This window comes from Electrophorus electricus, chromosome 18 (assembly GCF_041902795.1).
Source record: "Electrophorus electricus isolate QZ-2024a chromosome 18, ASM4190279v1, whole genome shotgun sequence".
Lineage (NCBI taxonomy): Eukaryota > Metazoa > Chordata > Actinopteri > Gymnotiformes > Gymnotidae > Electrophorus > Electrophorus electricus.
Window position 1 is genome coordinate 15,953,766 of NC_137514.1, and position 21,235 is coordinate 15,975,000.

Sequence of the window (21,235 nt, forward strand, 5' to 3'; positions counted from 1 at the left end):
TATAAAAGTTTTACAACATTTTGTTTTTTTAAGTTCAATGGCAACTTTTGAAACTTAAATATTAATTCACCTCAGCTCTACATGTGTCTTGTCTTGGGGGAAAAGTAAAAGATTTTGAAAGAACACTTGGAAAGATCAGTATTAATGTCCTATGATATGAAAACGATGATCTGGGAACAAGTCTGGTTTAGGGTCATTATTGAATATTGATAGCTCTGGAAGGCAGAGGTAGACATAAATAATGGATAGAATTACCGCTGTCTCCAAAAAGGAATTAATCGCTTCTGTGCGTTATTCCATTCCTCCAGAACGCTGCCGTTTCCTATAAAAGTTTGATGCTGTTTTTAAATGGACTGGAACGGCCTGTGGGCTGGGTTTGATGTGCGGTGTGTGGGCGGAACCTGAGGAGGCGGGGCCACGGCCGGCGTCTTTCGCCCGGGGGCTGAGAGAGTTCCCGCTGGGGTTTGGGTACCGCAATGACACCTACATGATCCGTATCCACTGAAGCAAATCGCCACGCACATCTCATTTGCCATTTGCAGGGATAGTTCGGCAAAAAAAAAAAAGTTTGTTTTTCTCTTACCCCAGACGCAATCCATGGGCCGATACATGTATGAAATCTAAATCTGGTTTATTAACAAATGCTGCTAATAATCCTTAATCTTTTTTCAAACCGCACTCAGGTTGCTGCCCGAGGTAGTGACATTTTGATTTACTTTCATACTTCAGTCAGTCATGGTGCGTTCTAACACACATCGACTAGTCAGTGAGACCCATAATAAGACCCGAATGTGGTTTGAGCGGGCTGAGGGAAACTTGGCCACGTATTTATTAAGGTTGTTTGGGCCGCTGTTGAATCGTATTTGTTAGCAACGTTAAAAAGCTTTTGCTTTAAAAGAAAGAAGCAAAGTCTGGACTCCAAACATGCCTTAAGTGGAAAATTATGTAAATTGTATTATTTATTTATTTGTTTGTTTGTTTGTTGGCCGAAGTACGCCTTTAGCTAAGTGCCTGAGCTGTCGACTGAAATATTTGCCGTAGGATGTTCCAAAAAGGGCATTACAGGCAACAGCATTACTGAGTGTTTCCATCACTATAAGCAGGACATGTGGGCGTCCCTAGACCAGATGGTGGCACGACAGTTGTATACTGTATATAGTGTTTACCATGAAGATCAAATTTTCCTTGGAAATAATAAATACATTATTTAAATGTCATTGACCTTCGTTTTATTATTTTGTTTGTTTCTGACTACTGGCTTACAGGTTGAGACAGTGTTTAGGTACTGGCACCATACAATACCTGACCCTACCAGACACACGCACTCAAATATACTCTCCCTCACACACATACACACACCTGTTCACACACTTCCTCACACAACCACACACACACACACTCCATTTACTTTCTCACACACATACACACAAAATATCACAGTGGATACAGCCAGAAGTCATTTGGGATAATTTGTTCCAAAAAGGCTCAAACCTCCCAGTAAAAAAAAAATAAAAAAGAAAAACACCAACATTAAAATGGTCTCAGTAATTAGTGAGCGCAACGCTTCACTTCATGATGGCCTGTGCCATGACACCGTGATGATCCGCATGCTGCCAACACACTGTGCCACCCACACACACACACACACACCCCTGAACAACAGGTACCTCACAGACAGACAGCAAGCAGAGCTGCTGATCTTGGTTTGTTATGAATTAGCACTTCACATGCTGGACTTGTAGTGCAGGCCCATGCCCTTAAGAACAGAGTAATCTCCACAGATTAATCTAGACTAACACAGAGGCCTGCTACTCGCAGTGCACCTTACTAGACAGACTACAGAGGCAGAGGACACACTAAACAGGCAACCAGGTGTGCGCGCATGCGTGTGTGTGTGTGTACGTTCAGCATCAATGGCCAAATTAAATGTGACAAGGGAATCAGAAGCTGTCAAACACAATGTCACGCTCGTCTCTATGAGTTGCAGAGACACTGATGAGGTGTGTGTGTGCGTGTGTGTGTTGGCCAAACAGCCATAAAGGCCGGGGCCTGCCTGATGAATTCATTCCACCACCTCTAATAAATTAGCACTCTTCCTCTCCGGTCTCTAATCACATCAAAGCACTGGCAGAGGAAACGACTTAATGAAAGACACAAAAAGCGACAGAATATCAAGGGAAGTAACGAGAAGGAGGGAGTGGGAGAGGTGTGAGGCAAGGCGAGATGAGGCGAGGCGGCATGGCACCTACGGATGGAAACGGCGGCATCCGCAACCGTTTCTCAGCGAAACAATAACCCATGACGCAGGAATATGTCTCCTCAATCACACTGGAAAGATTTCCACCTCGACCTGTCTGATTCGATAGTTTGACACCCCACACACACACCCACCCTGCCCACCCAGTCACATAAGGAAAAATAAACACAAGATACCAAGATTGGATAAGATGTATATAGAGAGAGGCAGACTGAGAAAGAGACAGTGATAGATAGGTTGAGAAAGAGTGAGAGAGAGAGAGTGAGAGTGTGTGTGTGTGTGTGTGTGTGTATGTGTATGTGTGTATATATATATATATATATATATATATATATGTGTGTGTGTGTGTGTGTGCATGCGAGTGAGTGAGAGTGTGTGTGATAGTGTATGAGATCCAAATGAGTCAAGGCTGGATCCCACAGAGAGAGGGGGGGGACTGTGGTATACTGAGAGTAAGGACCGGAATGGGGGCGGGGGGAGAGGTTTGTCCCCGCTGGAAGTGTTTGCCGGCTAATGCAGGAATGTGGGAATAAATCATGCATTGCGCTATAAGCATGAATAGGTCTTACGTGTGGTAGGGAAGTTCTCTCTCTTCCTTCCAATCTCTGCATGATGTAAAAAAAAAATCAAATCAAATCAATCCCATCAACCAATCAAATCAAGCTTATTAGCCCTCTAGAGATATATTCATCAGATAGAGATGTGTGCATGTGTGTGTGTGTGTGTGTGTGTGTGTGTGTGTGTATACACGCATGCAGTATACCACATATCACATCCCAATCCTTACATCTCCGTTGGAATTCCCCATTGTGATGTAAGCACTAGCAGCAAACCTCTTTCCGTCTCATTCCAGCATCCAGGAGAACCGGCCCCCAGAACGCGCTGAGGTCCACCCCTTGGCCGCGCAGGACATGCCCCCGCCGCCACACACGCATACCTTCACGCAAAACGTGCCTGGCGCTCCGTTTTACTGCCCCGTAGGCAGGCAAACACACCCACCCATTCTCAAGCCACACAAACCCCCAATAGTGTGTGCCAGCGAGAACACCTGAATCGGTTGGGGAAGCCACATGCGTATATTAGCGCAGGTTCGGCCTACAGGTTCATATTCTTGAGGCAGGAAACCGAAAAAAAGCAGAGTGCTGAGTCACAGGTGTCGCCAATGAACTGAGAGTCAAAGGCTATGCACTGGGATGTATTCCCAGAGGGAAAGAAGGGAGAGTGGGAAAATTCTCTCTCTCTCTCTCTCTCTCTCTCTCTCTCTCTCTCTCTCTCTCTATCCCTCTCTCTCTCTCTCTCTATCCCTCTCCCTCGGTCTATTTACATTCTACTCTCCCGCATTCTGCTCCTCTCTCTCGCTCTCAGGTAAAAAAAAAAAAAAAAAATTAAGTAATTTTAAAAATATAAAACAGGTACACACACAGAGATGGACAACAGAAAAACACACCCTAGTGTACCTTCAGCAGTGCCAACACACTTTCAAGACATGCAGCCTAACCCCGCTGTTTCAGGACAGCACGGCATTTCCAGACAGGCTGGGTGTGCGTGTTCCATTCAGACACGACGCTGGGCCGTTCTAACGTAACAACAGTGGCCGGTCTCCAGTAACAACAGCAGCTTAGTGACACAGGCAGAGATTAGCGCAGGCAACACCTGGCAAAGGATCCTACCGGAAAGTTGGGAACTCTCTACATTGGCCTCCACTCTCTTGACGGACTCAGAATGTGCCACCTTGCGAATGGATAAGGTACTGCAGGCCAAACTGTGGTCCCTTTTGAAGAGAAAGTACATTTGGATATGCCCTATAAAACTACCATGAGAGATCAAGAGGCTATTAAATGAGGTCTAATACATACACACACACATACACAAAACCTCACAAACAAACAGACAAACACATGCAAGCATGCACACCTCTGCTAAACAAAGGTGTGTGTGTGTGTGTGTGTGTGTGTGTGTGTGTGTGTGCGCGTGTCAGCACAAATGGATACATAATGACTAGCGTAGAAGCCTGGCTATACAAAGATTACCAGCAATGTGTATCTTTAATATCACTCCCAGATGTTTTACCTTCACATAACACAGGCTCTCAGTTTATTGGCTACCCTCAGCAAAAACACACAGCAACACACACACGAACACACCCTGCACATGCAAACCTTTTTGATGCAGTTATTAAACAAATCAAGACATTTTAAATTATAAAACAGCAAAGTCAATATATAGAGGGATAAACCATATCAAGTTGAAACATTCATCAGAAAAGGCAAATTGCAGAATCACCTTCTGCCTGAGAATTTTAATGAAAGATTGAAAGCATTTTTGGTTAAACCTTAATTCTGAGTGTTTCTGAGTGGCTAGATGCTCATTATGGAGTGGATTCTTCAAGCCAAAAGACTTATCACCTAAAGTCAAATCACCTGAAGTAAAGAATACATAAAAACATGGGTTGGGTTGCTTTGGTATTAAAAGGGATGATGTTTAGATACACTGCCTTACTCTGTTTACTGAAGTGTCCTCTCAGCAATCGCTTCTGAAACTAATGGCCCATCCAAGACAGGCGCGTCTGGCGCTGACCCACACTCTAAGCTTGTCCCATTTTCAAACGAGCTCAGAACCATGGGGTCTGGAAGTCAGTGGGGGGAGGAACGTTAATGCTGTCCACATTTCACCTCACGCCTACAGTTTAAACACAGAAACAAGACTCCAGAGTGCTGAGCTGCCGTAAACATCGCGTGGCCCTCCTTTGTGAGAGGCAGACAAGCAAGCGGCCGTGCGTAACCTCCAGATGGGGTAAAGTGCCTCTGCGCTCTTGGGTCATCTGCCGTTCAGGGGGTCACCTTTAAGCGTAACGGCGTGTATTCTGAGCCGTGAAGCAGACACCCGCGAAAGATTAAAAAAAAAAAAAAAACACAAACAAACCAGAAGTGGGCTAACGGGAAAGCCCTGTGCTACTGTAACGGGCCCAATTCACAGCCAAACAGAGCAATTTGGACAGGAGACGAGAGACAACGGCTCCCACACTCCGTCTGGCAGACGCTCGCCGAGCTCTGGGGAGGTTTTCACTTATTTCTGACAAACTCCCACAACGTGACACACACTGCCTGTCCCAGCCACCTGCTTGGCCCTCTGTAGCTGTGTCTCGCATGTGTGTGCTCGCTCTCTCGCTCTTACACACACACACACAGTTTCATTAGCATCTTAGCACTTGCTGTATCTAGTAAGAAAGCCTGGAAACGAGCAGAGGAAATGAAGCACCTCGTTCCAGACCTCTGAGATGAAAGGAGAGCCTTACTGTGGTTAACCAAACACACCTGAAGGTGTGTGTCTGTCTGTGTGTGTGTGTGTGTGTGTGTGTGTGTGTGTGTGTGTGTGTGTGTGTGTGTGTGTGTGAGAGCACTGGAGTTGATCCCAAAAACCTGAATTAACATTTGTGAAAAAGGACACGGTAATACAATAACGAACTTGGCCACTGCATTTTGTTCAGCAGTGTTATAGTGGAATGACTGTCCAAATACATTATTACCAGAATAATGGGCGTTGATATAAAATGTAAATGTAAAAAATAAAAACCTATAAAAGCATATTAATCAGGACAGAATAAGTATGGCCAATCCGCAGGACTGCACTGTTACAGGAAGATTGTGAATTATGTAAAATAATGGATGATTATGGAAGATTTTGTAGGTTTCAGAAATTCTGGGGAGATGCTAATTCTCTGGCCAAATGAATTCATAAGAGTGCTGGAATGTCTTTACTCTCCCTCTCTCTCTCTCCCTCTTGCTCCCATCACTATATCCACCACCCCCCAGCACCCGCAGAGCTCTCGCGTTTATGGGGGTACCGAATATGTGTAGATGGATGGATGGATGAATGGATGGATGGATAGGTTCAGCAACAGGAATATTACAGCAAATTATAATACATTGGGGGTGTGTCGAGAAAACTGAGAAGCAGAGACTGAGGGTGTGTGTGTGTGTTTGTGTGTGTGTGGGGGGGGGGAGAGTGTGCGCGTTGTGCATGTGTGCAAGCGCGCGCATGGGCACATGAACGGGAGTGTTGATGAATGAGAGTTGGCCTTTTTTAATACATGTTTGCTGTGGGAACTGCAATGTGCCAAAAGCCCCACAGGGCTCTGTGAGAGAGGGTGTGGGTGGGTGGGAGTGTGTGAGAGAGAGAGGGTGTGTGTGCACGCATGAGAGTGTGTATGTGTGTGATTAATGGTGAATTTACCCTTTGCCTTTATGAGTGCTTATAAATAATAATAAGACCAGTCATGCAGAGCCAGCTGCTTTTTACTGGAACCTCCAGTAAATCACCTGTGTGAGTGCATGTGTGGGGCCATGTATGTGTATATCTGTGCATGTTTGTGTGCATTTTTCTATCTGTGTGGGGAAGTGAATGTGTTAGGAGTGTGTACACACTCCTAGGTCTGCATGTTTTTATGTGTATGTATGTTCAAGCACATGTATTTGAGTGTGCTTGTTTTTTTTGTGTGTGTGTGTGTGTGTGTGTGTGTGTGTGTGTGTGTGTGTGTGTGTGTGTGTGTGTGTGTGTGTGTGTGTGTGTGTGTGTGTGTGTTAAAGCACACCCCAGGTGTGTCCATGCATGTGTATGTGTGGGTATGTGTGCTGTTGGTGCATGTGTATATTTGCTTGTGCACGTGTGTGTATGTGCATGCATGTATGTGTATTTGTGTGTGTGCGTGCGTATGTGTGTGGTGGTGGTGTGGGGTTTGGGGAGAGACAGAACCAGAGAGCTAGAGAGAGAGAGAGAGAGGAAAGGCATATTCTTGCATCTTGCATTCGTTAGCGGAACACCCATGAATCTTGATATCTTGGTTTCCAGGGAGTTGCCATGGAGACCGAAACAGGTTTGTGCCACTCTGACACTGGCAGGAAGTGTTAGAAGTTTCAGAAGAAGGCAAAAGGCATTCATTTTGTTGGGTGTTTTTTCAGCCACAGAAGTAATCAGTTACACACCCCCTCACCCGTCACACACACACGCTCACAGAGAGAGAGAGAGAGAGAGAGAGAGAGAGAGAGAGAGAGAGAGAGAGAGAGAGAGAGTGAGTGAGTGAGTGAGTGAGTGAGTGTGTGAGTGAGTGAGTGAGTGAGTGAGTGAGTGTGTGTGTGAGTGTGTGAGTGTGTGTGTGAGCAAGAGAGAGACAGAGACAGAGACAGAGAGAGACACAGAGAGATAGAGAGAGAAACCAATCCCAGGTATTTTGGGCCAAGAGTTCTGGAAGCAAACGCATCTACCCTGGTCTATCTACCAGGCCTATGGGTTCCCCAGATTATGCCTTCCCCAGATTGGGAGCAGAGGATGGATTGAAGGGTGGATGAAGACAAGGCATGAGGGCCGACACACCAGAGGAAGCTGAGAGCTCCAATCAGGCATCTTTTAGGGCCTAACGAGCTGGAAAATCACTGAGGTTTTGTTTTGTTTTTTTTGGTTTTTTTGAGTGACGAGGTCGATTCCGATAGAGGAGAAATAAACTCTCTCTTCCTGTATCTTTCCATCATGATTTCAGATTCCATCACCCTCCCTCTTTCTCTCTTCCGCCCCCCACCCACACCCCAGGCATCTATTCTCTTTGGAGTGCTCATCTCAGAGAGCCTTCAGAATGTGTTTCCCAGGATCAGGTTTAGCCCTCAGCCTGTAGGATCAGGTTTAGCCCTCAGCCTGTAGGACCAGGTTTAGCCCTCAGCCTGTAGGACCAGGTTTGGCCCTCAGCCTGTAGGACCAGGTTTGGCCCTCAGCCTGTAGGACCAGGTTTGGCCCTCAGCCTGTAGGACCAGGTTTGGCCCTCAGCCTAGAAGATTAGGATTAGGTTTCTGATTTCAGAGAATCTGTGATCTATAACTGAACACAAAGTTGAAAATAACCGTTGCAAGTCGGCTCTCCTGCTCGGCTAGTTCGGTGCTTGGTCTCCGCGTTCGACTCGAAGGCCCTGGCGAGCAAACAGATGGAAGCAGCCGTTCCACTTTCAGGCTGAGTCGCAGTGCTTGACGGCAACCCACTAAAACCCAGAAGACATGCAGCACGCATGACGGCGGCTAAGAAGCAGGAAGTGGGGGGGGGGGCAACAGAGGTCTGACAGGCGGCTCCCCGCCTCGTTATCGGCTAATCGAGAGAAGCTTGTCCCATCGAGACGATTAATTAGCGTGGCGGCGCTTGTGGAAATTGATGATGATAATGAGAATGAAGGAGGTGGCTGTTGATTGGTGGAGGCGATGAGGGCCCCAGATGCATCTCCGGTGGCTTTTAATTCTGGCGGAGCACGAGTGAGGCACGTGGAGTGGCAAGGTGTATTAATTTGATCTGATGCGTTCACTGAGGTAGCCCCGATAGGAGACACACGCCCACGTGTGACTCGTCACGCGTATGAAGAGTTAGTGTTATAAGCACAGAAGGCATTGATAAGGGCTCAGAAGTGCAGAGAGGTGTGTGTGTGTGTGTGTGTGTGTATGTGTGTGTATGACAGAGAGAAAGAGAAAATGTCTGGCCATCAACACACAATTTAAAATATTAATCTCTCTCCTCCAATTTAGGTCACAAGATCCCCCCACCCCCAACACACATACATACATACATGCCTAATTATATATATATATATATATATATATATATATATATATATATATATATATATATATATATATATATATATATATATATACATACACACACACACACACACACACACACACACACACACATTATATTATATATATATTTGGGGGAGGGGGTCTTGTTATATGAAAACATAAAAAGAAGCAGCATGACAGAAACGAAGACAAACGGCCAGAGGCCAGAAGCCAATAAGTGCAGTGGAAATAACAGGGTGGGGGTGGAGGCAGGGGAGGTGTGGGGATGAAGTGTAGGAAAAAGACGGAGAAGCCCAGCCATCCCTCACTTGTCTCCTGTCTGTGCGGTGGATGAGATAAGAGATTGATGGCGACACTTCATTCGAAACGGAGCCCGTCGCTGGGAGAGAGAAAGAAGGACAGAGGCGCACGCACGCCACAGGTGTGCCGGACGCATGCTGGACCGCGCCGCAGCTAAAGGAAGGTTGGGTCTTTTTTTGCCCCTCACAAGCGTTTCTCCAACCGCCAGGTACAAGGATTTTAAGATGACATAAACCCAATAAACGCTTTGTCCTTTCATGCAAATTTATGCTAATTTGCCCAGTCGCCAAAGACATAGTCAATCAGCCAAGATGTTTGACATCCAGATTTTGCTTCTTTAGTTTTGCATTGAAGCCACGTGTCTAATGCAGCGGATGAGTAATCGAAGCTTATGACTAAAAAAAAACAGAATCATCCAAGCTGCACACCAAACTCATTTGAGGTAAACTGAAAATTAAATGTGTGCATCTGATTTATGCAACCATTCCTTTAATACTACTACCACCATGACCAATAATAACACTAATAATAATAATAATAATAATAATAATAATAATAATAATATTGTTAATAATAATAATAATAATAATAATAATAACACCAATAATAACAACAACAACAACGATATCTGACAATTATTTTCATTATTCTAATTATTAACATGACAAAAGCTGCAAACAAAGAAAAAGCCTTCTGAATGTAAGCCTCAGACACATTATATTATCTTAATCAGTCATGCATATGCAAATCATTGTCTTTTCTTGTGGTACTTTCAGCCTAAATGATGAACATTTAATGATCATTCTGCTTATCTGGATGTGTCTCTGTGGGTGTGGGTGTGTGCTGGGGTGGGGGGTTGGGGGGGGGGGGTGTCTGCCAAAGACTTTTGCGCAAGACAATAGTGTGTTCCTGTTAAGTGTGTTCTACTGTGGGCTGAGAGATTCTGGAAAATCAATACTGCACAGGAAAACACCAGAATGACATGGAAACGTGAGTGCAGAGGGCATAGAGGCTTATGGCTGCCAACATTGAGGGAGAAGGCCATATTTAATCGCCTGCTATAAACAGAGTACAGGACCAACACTAAAATACAGAGTTGCCCCATCACCTTTGTAACTGCAAGTGCTAAAGACCCTTTCTTACACGGTTTCGTCATGGTCAGCTGAGGTTTCTTCCCTAGATGACGTCAGTCATCTGCTGAAACATCTGGTCAGCCTTTGCCGAGAGAACCAATCAGAAGTGCTACAGAAAGCACAGCCCAAAAAAAGAAACATCTGAACAATGTCACATCGGTCCTTTTTCTAAAGTGTAGCCAAATATGTACGTTTTTATAATTCTGCAACAAGCAACTTAAAGTGGTGTTTGTTTTTTTCCCCTGATACAACTTATAATTGAGCAAAATGAATGGTCAGTGAATGCAGTCTGGCACAACTTACAGATAAGTTTACCTTCATGAGTTTTATCGAAAGCAGTACAAATATGGCTGCCAGAGGAACCATCTTCAAATGGATCACTAGACAGGTGGCCCAGGAAATTCAGTCAGATCTTATGAGTGAGAGATCAGTCTACTGGCGTTTGTCCAAAATTCAGCTCCTTCATGAATAACTACACCCTTTTAACTAAAAAAAGGAACTTAATTAGTGCAACCAGTTGCTTCTCTGCACAGCTGGCCCGGATACCTGCAGACACTAGGCTGTAATGGGATCTAACTGAATAGCTGGGCTTTAGGGCAGTAATCAGACTGTAGGGCAGTAATCAGACTGGCACAGTGTATGAATGTGGGCCTAATTGGAATTTAAAACAAATTTAGCTTGAAGTGATTTTGTCACTTACTTCAAGAAAGTGGGGTGTTTGAGGTGTCAAAATAGGTCACAAATGTATTTCTCAAAATTCATCAGAAGTTGGAAGCGCACAAATTAATGCTGCTCAAGAAAACAAGTTCCCGTTAATCTCGTCCCAGTTTTTCAATACCCTTAAGTAAACTAATCTAATCTAATTCGTTGTCGTTACTAGCCAGAATTGTCGTTCAAATTCATCTCCAAATTCGATCTGACGGACTCCAGCAGCCTTTCAGACGAGCAGAGCTGACTGTGCTGGCCAATCAGTAAAGCGCACGCGGTTCCATTTCCTAGTCCCTCGTGCAATCAGCTACCATTCAGTCCTGCTCAGCGCGCACTCAGCTCGTGACAAAAAAAAGACGTTAAAGAAAGGCAAGCGGTAGCTGCGTCGAAACGAGCTAGTCTCCTAAAATCACTTCCACTGGCATGCGTTGGGGCTGGGGATAGGCCAAGGCGCGCATCAGTACGCGTACGATAAAAGGGAATCTGAATTTCTGACGAAATCTGATGGAGCTCATCTGACACTGAGTCATAAGTGGCTTTTGATGAGGGTCTCGGACGATCACGACTGCATGGTAGCCTTTTCGAGGACAAGCACAATATTCCCATCAACTGTAATGAACTTTCAAATTAGCAGTAATTAGCATTACAAATGCATTATCTCTGTCGCATAAAAAATTACCAAGATGACCAATAATTGCTCCAAGCCCCACAAAGGGGGAGGGGGTCCATTATAACTATTTAGCTAAGGTATGAAATGAATCTGCTGCCAATGCCAAACACAATTTGCAGATGCTAAACAGATTAAAACCTAAATTAGTTTAAAAACTGAGAAACTAAAAGGCAGATTAGCAGAGGTAGACAGACACTATTAGGTTGGCTTCTATTTGATTATTTTGCTAAATGAATTCCATAATTTCAGTGCTTTTCTTATTAGACAGGCTTTTGTGTGTAAAAAAGCATATGTGATTAGAAAGCTTATCCACAACCTTAGTGCCACCGTTAGCACTGCTTTCCACAAAATACACAAGTGAGGACAGAACTGACTCGTTCTGAAACACTTCACAGACAGGTGGGGGGGGGGCACTACTGGAAATTTGTAAACCACAGCTTCTGTACACCAAATCCAAAGTGAAATGTTTTAAATATTCCTTAAATCACAAAGGAAATGGACATTAAAAAAAAGAAGCTGTGAACTCTGATGCATCACAGTATGTTCTTTTTTTCCTTTTTATATGTCAGGGCTTCCACCAAGACAGACAAGCCACGAAGACTGCACACTGACGTTTGGATCCAAAATCCCTACGGCACACTTTTGCGTAGGTGGCCATGATCATGAAAAGCATTATCATACCTACCCAGCCTCCCTTCGCACGCCAAAAACCGAGGGCACGGCAGAGTGGCGGCGCAAATACGTTCACGACAGTCTGAGAGGTGTAAAGAGGAAAGAAACAAGCTCCAGTGCGTCAGGTGGGAGGATGTCGACGCTCGCCAGGCTCGTAGCACACACGTGTACCCTCTCTCACATTCCCCTCAGACTATGTGACAACCGTGTTTGATTATGGAGATGAACACTGTGGAAGTGAAAGCGTGATGAGAGCTTCAGCACACGCGGTCTGATGTCGTTGGCCCACGCGTGACGCTACGCGTGTCCATCGGCTCGTGGCGTGAGCCGCGGAAGGAAGCGCACGAACAGCCGGCTCTTGCGGCAACCACTGTGGGTCATGACTACAAACATCATCCTTGCATCACAACTGGTTTGATTTGGTTATCAGTGACAAAGGACGAAGGACAAACAGTCGGCCTAATCCTGGAAAAACAGAAACATATTTCCTCAAACATGTTTACAAAACGTTAATATGCTAAGAAGAGACTACAAATGCCATTTCTGGAATAATTCCACATGCAGACACCCTCTTGCCAGATGAAGCAGAAATTGTAGAATAATGGATAGATGGAGAAAAGAAATGAGCAAGGGCAAAGAGAAGAGGATAAGAGAGGAGTGGAGTGATGAAGTGTTTAATTGAGTAAGAGAAGCACTCGGCCTGGCCCTCACAACAGGGCTTTTTGCCCCTTGTGGTCCACGGGGCTGTGCGCCTACAGCCCCTCCATGCATTAACATCATTCATCATTTCTCCCATGAATATTCATGAGCTGGGACCAGGGTCAAGCCAAACGCCATCATTCCCTGCTGTGGGTTAATGGGCGGGGGTGGGGCCTGTAATCTGATCCAACTGCCATAGCAACTTTGCTCTCATCTACCTCAGGAGGAGTAGTTTCATTAAACTGTGTGATTCCCATTCACTTTGTGTGTTGGTTGATTAGCATCTAGCCGTGTCCCAGTAGTAGAGTATTACCTATTGATGTCAGAGGTTTCAGTAAAGCACAATGTCATTTTATACATTAACCTGACCCTTTTATCCAAAGCGACATACAATTATCTCTTGAGTACAACTTGAGAAATTGAGGGTTAAGGGGCCCACCAGTGGCAACTTGGCAGTGGTGGGGCTTGAACTGGCAACCTTCTGATAACTAGTTCTCAACTAATAGAGTACCTTAACCACTGAGCTAGCACCACCCTTATAGGTCCCACTAAGACCTGGAGATACCAGCACCATGAAAACTCTAGTAGCCTTAAATGGTCAAATGCTCTCTATTGTTCTACATTCTCTGAGGTCACGGACATCAGCAAGGAAAAGAGACAAAGGCATTTCAAAGCCTTCGGTATTTCGAACCATCATTTAATCAGGTCAACGGAAATAAAACTGAACCTAGCAATAAAAGCCCAGCAATATTAATCACGCCAAATTGCCCCGCTCATCAGCCCATGAATATTCCGATTGGACCACTTCATCCAGCTCCTGCTGAGTAAGTCATTGTAATTCAGCTCCTTTTACGTACCCATAACCCTGAATATGCATCTTGTTAGAATCCATTACCAGATGTTAAGACTTGTATGAAAAATAGGGAGGGGACCGTGATAAGACTTCCCAGGAACTTTGGTACGTTTCACTTTCCTCACCAGGCCAGCAGCAACATACCATGTGGGAAAGCGTTATGCCAATTGGGAAAGGCTTGTACAATTTTGGGGAAAGGCTTGTAGCATTTGAGGAAGAAGTTGTACCATTTTAGAAATGGGTGTACAATTTGCTAAGCTTGTAGCATATAAAAAATACTTCACTAATAAATACTAGTACAACTCGTTTTAAGGGAAGCTGAATTCCTTTATTTGGTGCTATGACTGGCCAAGGTGGAGTGACTGGCTGCTAATCCTGACTAGCCAGGAACAGCCAGCCAAGCAGGTCCAGGCAACAGCGCACCAGACAGCAAGCTTGTGCTACAACCTGCTCCGCACCTTTTGTGAGGTGTAGCTGACTACAGGTGAAAGCCAGCATAGTTCCAGTTTTGGAATGCCTTATATGGCTCTCCTGTCTGAGCATAGCCCATCTTTAAAACCCAATCACATTTCTTGGGTGTCAGATCATGTCAAACTTACCATTCAAAAAATTTGAAACTGCTCAAGTTTGGAATCATTTTCAATAATATAAAACCCACTTTGCTGTACACACACACACACACACACACACACACACACACACACACACACACACACACACACACATTATGAAACTGAACAATGTACATTTCAAATCTTTTGTAGGAAACAGTAAAAACAAATAAATTACAGGCGCACAATACATCTGCAGCCAATATGTCATTTGCCGATAAGGGCCATTTATAATTTATTGTCATCAGTTCGATATTGGAATTTTGGTTGATAATTACAATGGATTGTTAATTTCATAGTTTCCAGCCATATGCTTTCTTATAATTGCACCAGTTCAAGGCAAAAAATGGCATTGTTTGAGAAAGGTGAGAAAATAAAATGTAATTACTTTTTTTCCCCTTTTGTGGTAAGTGTAACATATGTTTACAATAATTGTGACGTCTCATTTTTACATGCCTTTGTAAAATTAGTGATCCATTTGTAGAGTGTGACATCTTACACTCATTGCATTTGTTATATTATTATATATTATGTTAGATTATAGTTTGAACTTGCTTTAAAATGCATAAAGGTAAAAGTTATCGGCTATTAATATCAGCGTCAGCCACAACCAGGTAGTAACTACTGTTGTATCTGCCCAAGAAATTCAATACTGGTGAATCCCTAATATAAATCAATAAATGATTTGATGTGGCAATAATGATGTAGAATTATGAAGGTGACTTCAAAATAACCGAGGGAGCTATATAGAATTGAGAAGCACTTAAATATTATAATAAAATTAAAAACCAGAATGCCTTCCATTTGGATGGTGGTGATCAAATCTTGAGGCGGATAGTTTGAGGAAAAATTAGACTACATAGAATTTTCCTAAAGTATTTAACATTTTCTAACCTACTGTTTTCCCCCAAATACCTGACATACTATAATAAAACTATTTACCTTATTTATATCTACAGTGCAGAAGTTGTGTGCCTAAAATAATGAATGTTGAATAAAATATAAGCGGTGATGCCAAACCTTTGTTTACATTCCTGCCGGTCCCTAAAGGAGGTGGTTGTCGAAGATGCCATCTTGGACAAATATAGTGAAACACTATATTTACGCACCTGACTGAGTACAGAGATACTTTTGTAGTGTAAATGCAGCACTGCAGATAGTGCTGAAAACTTCCATAAGCCCTACCATCGGATACAGGCATCAGAAGACTGTAGACATGGAGAAAATCATGGACATTCCTGTTACATTATGCTGATACCCCTGATCCAATGGGAGAGTGTGTCCCCACCCTCTTCAACCACACTGTCTTTGTCAGACACGTTCATGCCCAAATGTATGCATACAAAGACACACACACACACACACACAGCATCCAAGAGGCACAAAACAGCAGTCGTCTTACCTTGTCTTTGTCATCGACCAGGTCCGTGAGCATGTCGTCCGGGTCCAGGATCCCTCCGTCCGCATACTCGACATGGTGCGTCCGCACCAGGAACTCCCCATCCTGTCAGGAACAATGGCTCCATTAGCAAAGTTCCTCTTTCAACACAAGGTGGGAGGCTAAGGAGAGCTAAGGAGACACTGCAGTCGCTGTACTGAAAAAGTATTTGCTAGTATTTCAGGGGAAACTACAGTAGAGATAACAGGGCAACAAATTACTTAGTTATAGGGAGTTAAAGTTGATTTGTTTGACTTTTGACTGTATATACACCATATAAATCTATATACGTACACATGTATACACGTATATCGTCTCACACACACACCATTATGCATATTTAAATGAGCTTCTCCATGAGCACCAACGACACATTGTGTATATATATATATATATATATATATATATATATATATATATATATATATATATATATATATATATATATATATATATGACTAGAAGAGTTGTTTGACTAAGACAACTTTTCAACCAGTAGTAAATAGGAAACAACAGACAACAGTGGGCCTGGCCTGAACATCCACTAGAAGCTGGAACTTTGATGCTGGGCGTGCGGCTTTCCTGTTGATCCGTTACACGGGCACGTTACAGCTGCAGATCGGCCCTAAGCCATTGTTGCAGAAGGATGGGGGGAGGTCAGGGGAGGGGTTTGCACTCCTTCACTGGAGGGATCGGGGGAGGGGTTTGGCTCTCTTTGTAAGAGAGTAAAATATGAAGCTTTAACTGAGTGCAACTAAGTTACTTAGAAGGAGACACTTCAAATTGTCACAGTAGTGGTCTCTCCACATGGCTTGCTGTGAGGGAAAGAGGATTTTTCAAACGGCCGGTTTGGACCTCTAGGTGAATGGTCCATCACCAGGCAACATGATTTTTTGACATCCTATTGCCTTGTATGCAGTGTTTCTAAAACATGGAAGTCAAGGCCATCATGAAACCATCGCCTCATGATGTGATTAGAGAGAGGCAACCAAAGTCATGTTAAATGAGCAAATGAACAAATGAATTCAATGGTCATGAGGTAAAGAACTTTGCTGCAGTAGTATAATTCAATTTCAGATTTCAGCTCCAACTACAACAATAACAAAAGTCATCAGTCCACAGGGTCGTGTGTGCAGATGCGATGCGCTGCAGTATGGCAGCATCGCTTGGATGCCACCAGCTGCTGAACAAGGCTAACCCGTCTAACCGCTCTGCTGTATACCTCCCAGATCAGGGACTCAAGCTCATTAAAATGAGCCCCACAGTCACGCTGTTTGCACGGAGCCCTCTGACGTCAGAAGAGGTTTATTGGCAGAGCTGCCGCTCAGCAATCCTTCTGGAATCGACGCCTTCAATAAAGAGTAGCCCAGCAGTGCCTTGTCATGGGCTGGAACAAGAGTTCTAGTTTGAGACCCACTGGATCACCTTAAGATGCACTTTGTTTCCTCATTGTAAAACTTTGCATGACACCAGGTGGGGAGTAATTTGGCACTTTCTACGCCAAGATGCGGAAGAACAAAGCAATACATGATTCTTTGCTGAGCAGTAATCAGCACTTTCACAAACAGGCCGTACTCTCTGAACCTTGTTTCAAACTGCCTGGTTCAGTAGGCCAAGACATTCAAATGGTTAATTAAAAAATTGAACAGTTAGTCTCCCCACTATATTTTACAGCTAGGTTTTTCAAAGGCCTGAGAATGTATGGACTATATAGTCAGTATATGCAACATCTAAGTCCCTAAAGGAAGCTGTAGCATCAGGCTGCACACAACCTGCTGCTTTGTCTGAAAGAGCAGTCTGAGGGGTGAGGTTTCTACTAGTATGGATATTCTGCTAAAATGGGCTAATTTAGTGGCAGGGCTTCTACTGATTCAATATCCCATCATAAGTATACATTAGGTATGCAAGTAGGGAAGCACTACACTGGTGCCAAGGCAGAGTCAGGCCAAAATATCCATTTAGTTCCCAGACAGCATTCAGGAAATGTGTACACAGAAATAAGCAAATCTGACAAGCATTTTGCCTAGACGTAGTTCATGATGGTTCCTGCTATGTACCTTAAAATATCAATCCTATATCCTAAGGATTCTAAACACCGTGCCTCATGGTCATAGGACACATCATCTGGGGTGGGGGGACCTTTTAGAAATATTTAAATCAAATGTATTGATCATCTATGTTTACTTTTTGGACAGGCTAGTGGGGAGCTGTCAGTGGCATAACTGAAGTACAGAGAAAATTGAAGATCGTTGCAGATCAAATGCAGATATTTTTTCCTTTCCCAAATAATCCACTTCACATTTCAAGCACATGGCAGGCTTGGCAAATGGTTATGTGGGGTCTGATTGTGAGCCATGACCTAACAACATGGTAAGCTCACAATGAAAATGGTTTCTTCACAGCTAGAGTCTGGCAGGTAAGTGGTGATGATTTTTATTTTATTTTTTTACATTAAAAAAAATAAAAAATTAAAGGTAGGCTAGGTAGCTGCTCAGGACAGCTTTTGCTTCTCAGCACTCTTCATGTGTCGTGGGGGTCAGCAGGGTTCTTCACTTTGCCCATGCTCCAGTGTCATGGAGCTGACAGTGTGGCGGAGCTGATGGTGTAGACCAGGTGGGGCCTGCCTTTCCCAGCTACTTTTATTTCTGGCCTCCAGTGATGAGTTGCTGGAATAGCGAAGGTGTCCCGTATACCTGCTGTCCTCCTCCTGTACAACTCCTGTCTTCCTGTACACCTCCTGTCTTCCTGTACTGCACATTTTGAGAACTAGGAAATTCTGAACATCATCATCATCATCATCATAATAATCAAGTATCGTCTCACAGAGTAGAAACTGTCCATGAAATTAGAAATATCATCAAGTGGCCAATTAATACCATGGCAAGCTGGGTGCTGACTTTAATGTTACTCCCTCTTTTTTTCTTTTTCTTTTAAGCACTCTCAGCCACTGCTTTCTCTACAGGGAACTGGAGGAGAGTCAGAATAGAAGAGAGAGTGATTAGCATAGAATCTCTTAGTGCACTCGGGGCGCTGCTTTTCACAGCTTAATCCTCCAAACACTTCATTAAACACTAACAGCATTAGCATGACATTAAACACCATAAGGGAATGAGGCTAAAAAAGGTGCTGAAATAAAGCAGCTGTAATTGGCAACACTTCATCACATTCAGAGATCACAGTCCCTGTCATTTCAAAAGGGGAGAGAGGCAGGGACTCATTAAAATGCCTGTGTTGTATAAGATCCAGTTACATTAAAGAGGAATTCCACCCCAATATTACTTCTTAAACCCCCCCTATCCCCCACCCTACCCCACCCCACCCCATCTGTGCCTAAATTGTGCTTGGTGAGAGAGGAGACCTACTTTGTGTATCTGGAATTAAAGTAGCACCAGGATCCATTTTTAGACTCTCAGGATTTCTGAAGAAATGGAGACACATACTTAGTCACAACTGATGGCACACTTTAAAGTGCATTTGGGGAACCATTTTTAAATGTTGAGGTGGCCAGAAAAAAATGTATATAAATATTTAATATTATAACCCATTTATCCAAAGGATTTGGATAGTTCCCAGTGCATCAATTTGAAGCTACCTGAAGCTACCGTGCTAACTTCAATACCATGCACCGTTGCTTTAGCCTCAGCTGATAGACTGTAACATGTCACTTCACTGTAATAAATAATCTCCCAGTGATTCAGAACACGACAAATGGGTGTTGGAGTGAAATGTGGCTCTGCTTCCACTCTGTACGACCAGTCCTCAGGGACAGAACCCGGGCTCACTGGAGGCAGAGAGAGGTGCTATCAGCTCACACTAACGTGGACCTGGTGGAACAGTGTGGTACTTAGGGTGGGCGATATGATGAGACATAATCGTTATCACAACAGAAGCCACAGTATTCTTTTCTTAGCATACTGTGGCTGTCTTCAATACCTCAATACAATAAGCAGCGCGTTTCATTAACAATGACAGAGAGCCTATAATCAACAAAGTGCCACGTCAGATTGTCAGATTAAAGCTACACAGTAATAATATTGGATATTATACCACTTCACTAATTTTTTTCCCCAGTCTTAAAATTTTGTAAACAAATAAAAAATAACTGTGCTTATAACTGATTTTTATAAACCACTAGTCTCATAATGTCTTCATATTTTATATATATATATATATATATATATATATATATATATATATATAAATAAAATGTTTATGCCTTATTGCCCACCCTGCAGCAAATCTGAAGGAGAAAGGTGTTAAATCCCACCCCTTTATATCTCTATATATGCTGATATATGAATGGGGGGAGGGCCATGACAGACGTGTATTGAACACAGCATGCTCCCTCCCTTGCTATATCAGTGCCTGTTTGGGTGATAAAGTCGCTTATAAATCAAAGTGACTTCCTTACACATCCCACATTGCTAACCACTGTGGTCAGCTCGATAATAAATCAACTATTTCTCATTCTCAGCAACGTACACTGAGCCATACCCAGTAAAAATGCGCTCTATGATACAATAACAGATCTCCTAACAGATTCCGTATTGTTTGGGGGGGGGGGGGGGGACTTTTCAGAGTACTAGAAATGTTTCATTTTTTTTTCCTTTTTGGGGACAGAATAGATATTTAAAGTGTTTCATTACTGATGCAGGAATTGATTTTGATCTCCACAGTGTGGATCAAACTGTGTCATTGGACAATACGGTTGTCAACAGTGGACCTATTTATTGACGGAGGTCAAGACAAAGACCACTGGCTTGCATTTATTTTTAATGACTTCACCTGTTTGTGCCCATTACTCATGTAGCTAATGGGTTATGGACTAATAGAGCCCATAGAGATAGTAGCAAAAGTCTACACTTCGTCAAAGGCAGACATGCTCCGAAGTTCGATAGTGAAGCGTTACACAAAGGGTCCTTACGAATGGGTGGCACCCGCCAACTAGGTCTGGCAACGCCCCATTGCTCAGTGAACAGCCGCACAGAGGTGATAACGTCTGCCAGCCAGGCGTACGGCATGCTCGCCGAACAAAAGCCCACTGGCGTGGCCACAGAGGCCAGGCCACACTAATCAAACCCGAGCTGCCATCTGCACTGGGAGATAGAGAGGGAGAGTTGCCATTAATAACAACAGTGTTTATCGCACACAGACGCTGATTCTGTGAGCCTGGCATGGGGGTGACAACCACAGAGTAGATCTGGAGCAGGCAGAGCTAAGCAGGGAGGGAGAGGTAAAGTGGACAAGACAAGCCAGGTGGAGTTTAGCATCAGTCCATGCTAA

General features: G+C 43.7%; 1 protein-coding gene across 3 annotated transcripts in view; it reads right to left on the minus strand.

The window, feature by feature from the left end:
* Positions 1-21,235, minus strand: part of pard3ba (par-3 family cell polarity regulator beta a) — a 112,091-nt gene that overhangs the window by 89,381 nt on the left and 1,475 nt on the right. For all 3 annotated transcript variants that reach the window (XM_035535117.2, XM_081701098.1, XM_035535116.2), the window contains exon 2: positions 15,917-16,018. In XM_035535117.2, coding sequence (XP_035391010.1) covers positions 15,917-16,018 — 102 coding nt within the window. The remainder of the gene's footprint in view (positions 1-15,916; positions 16,019-21,235) is intronic.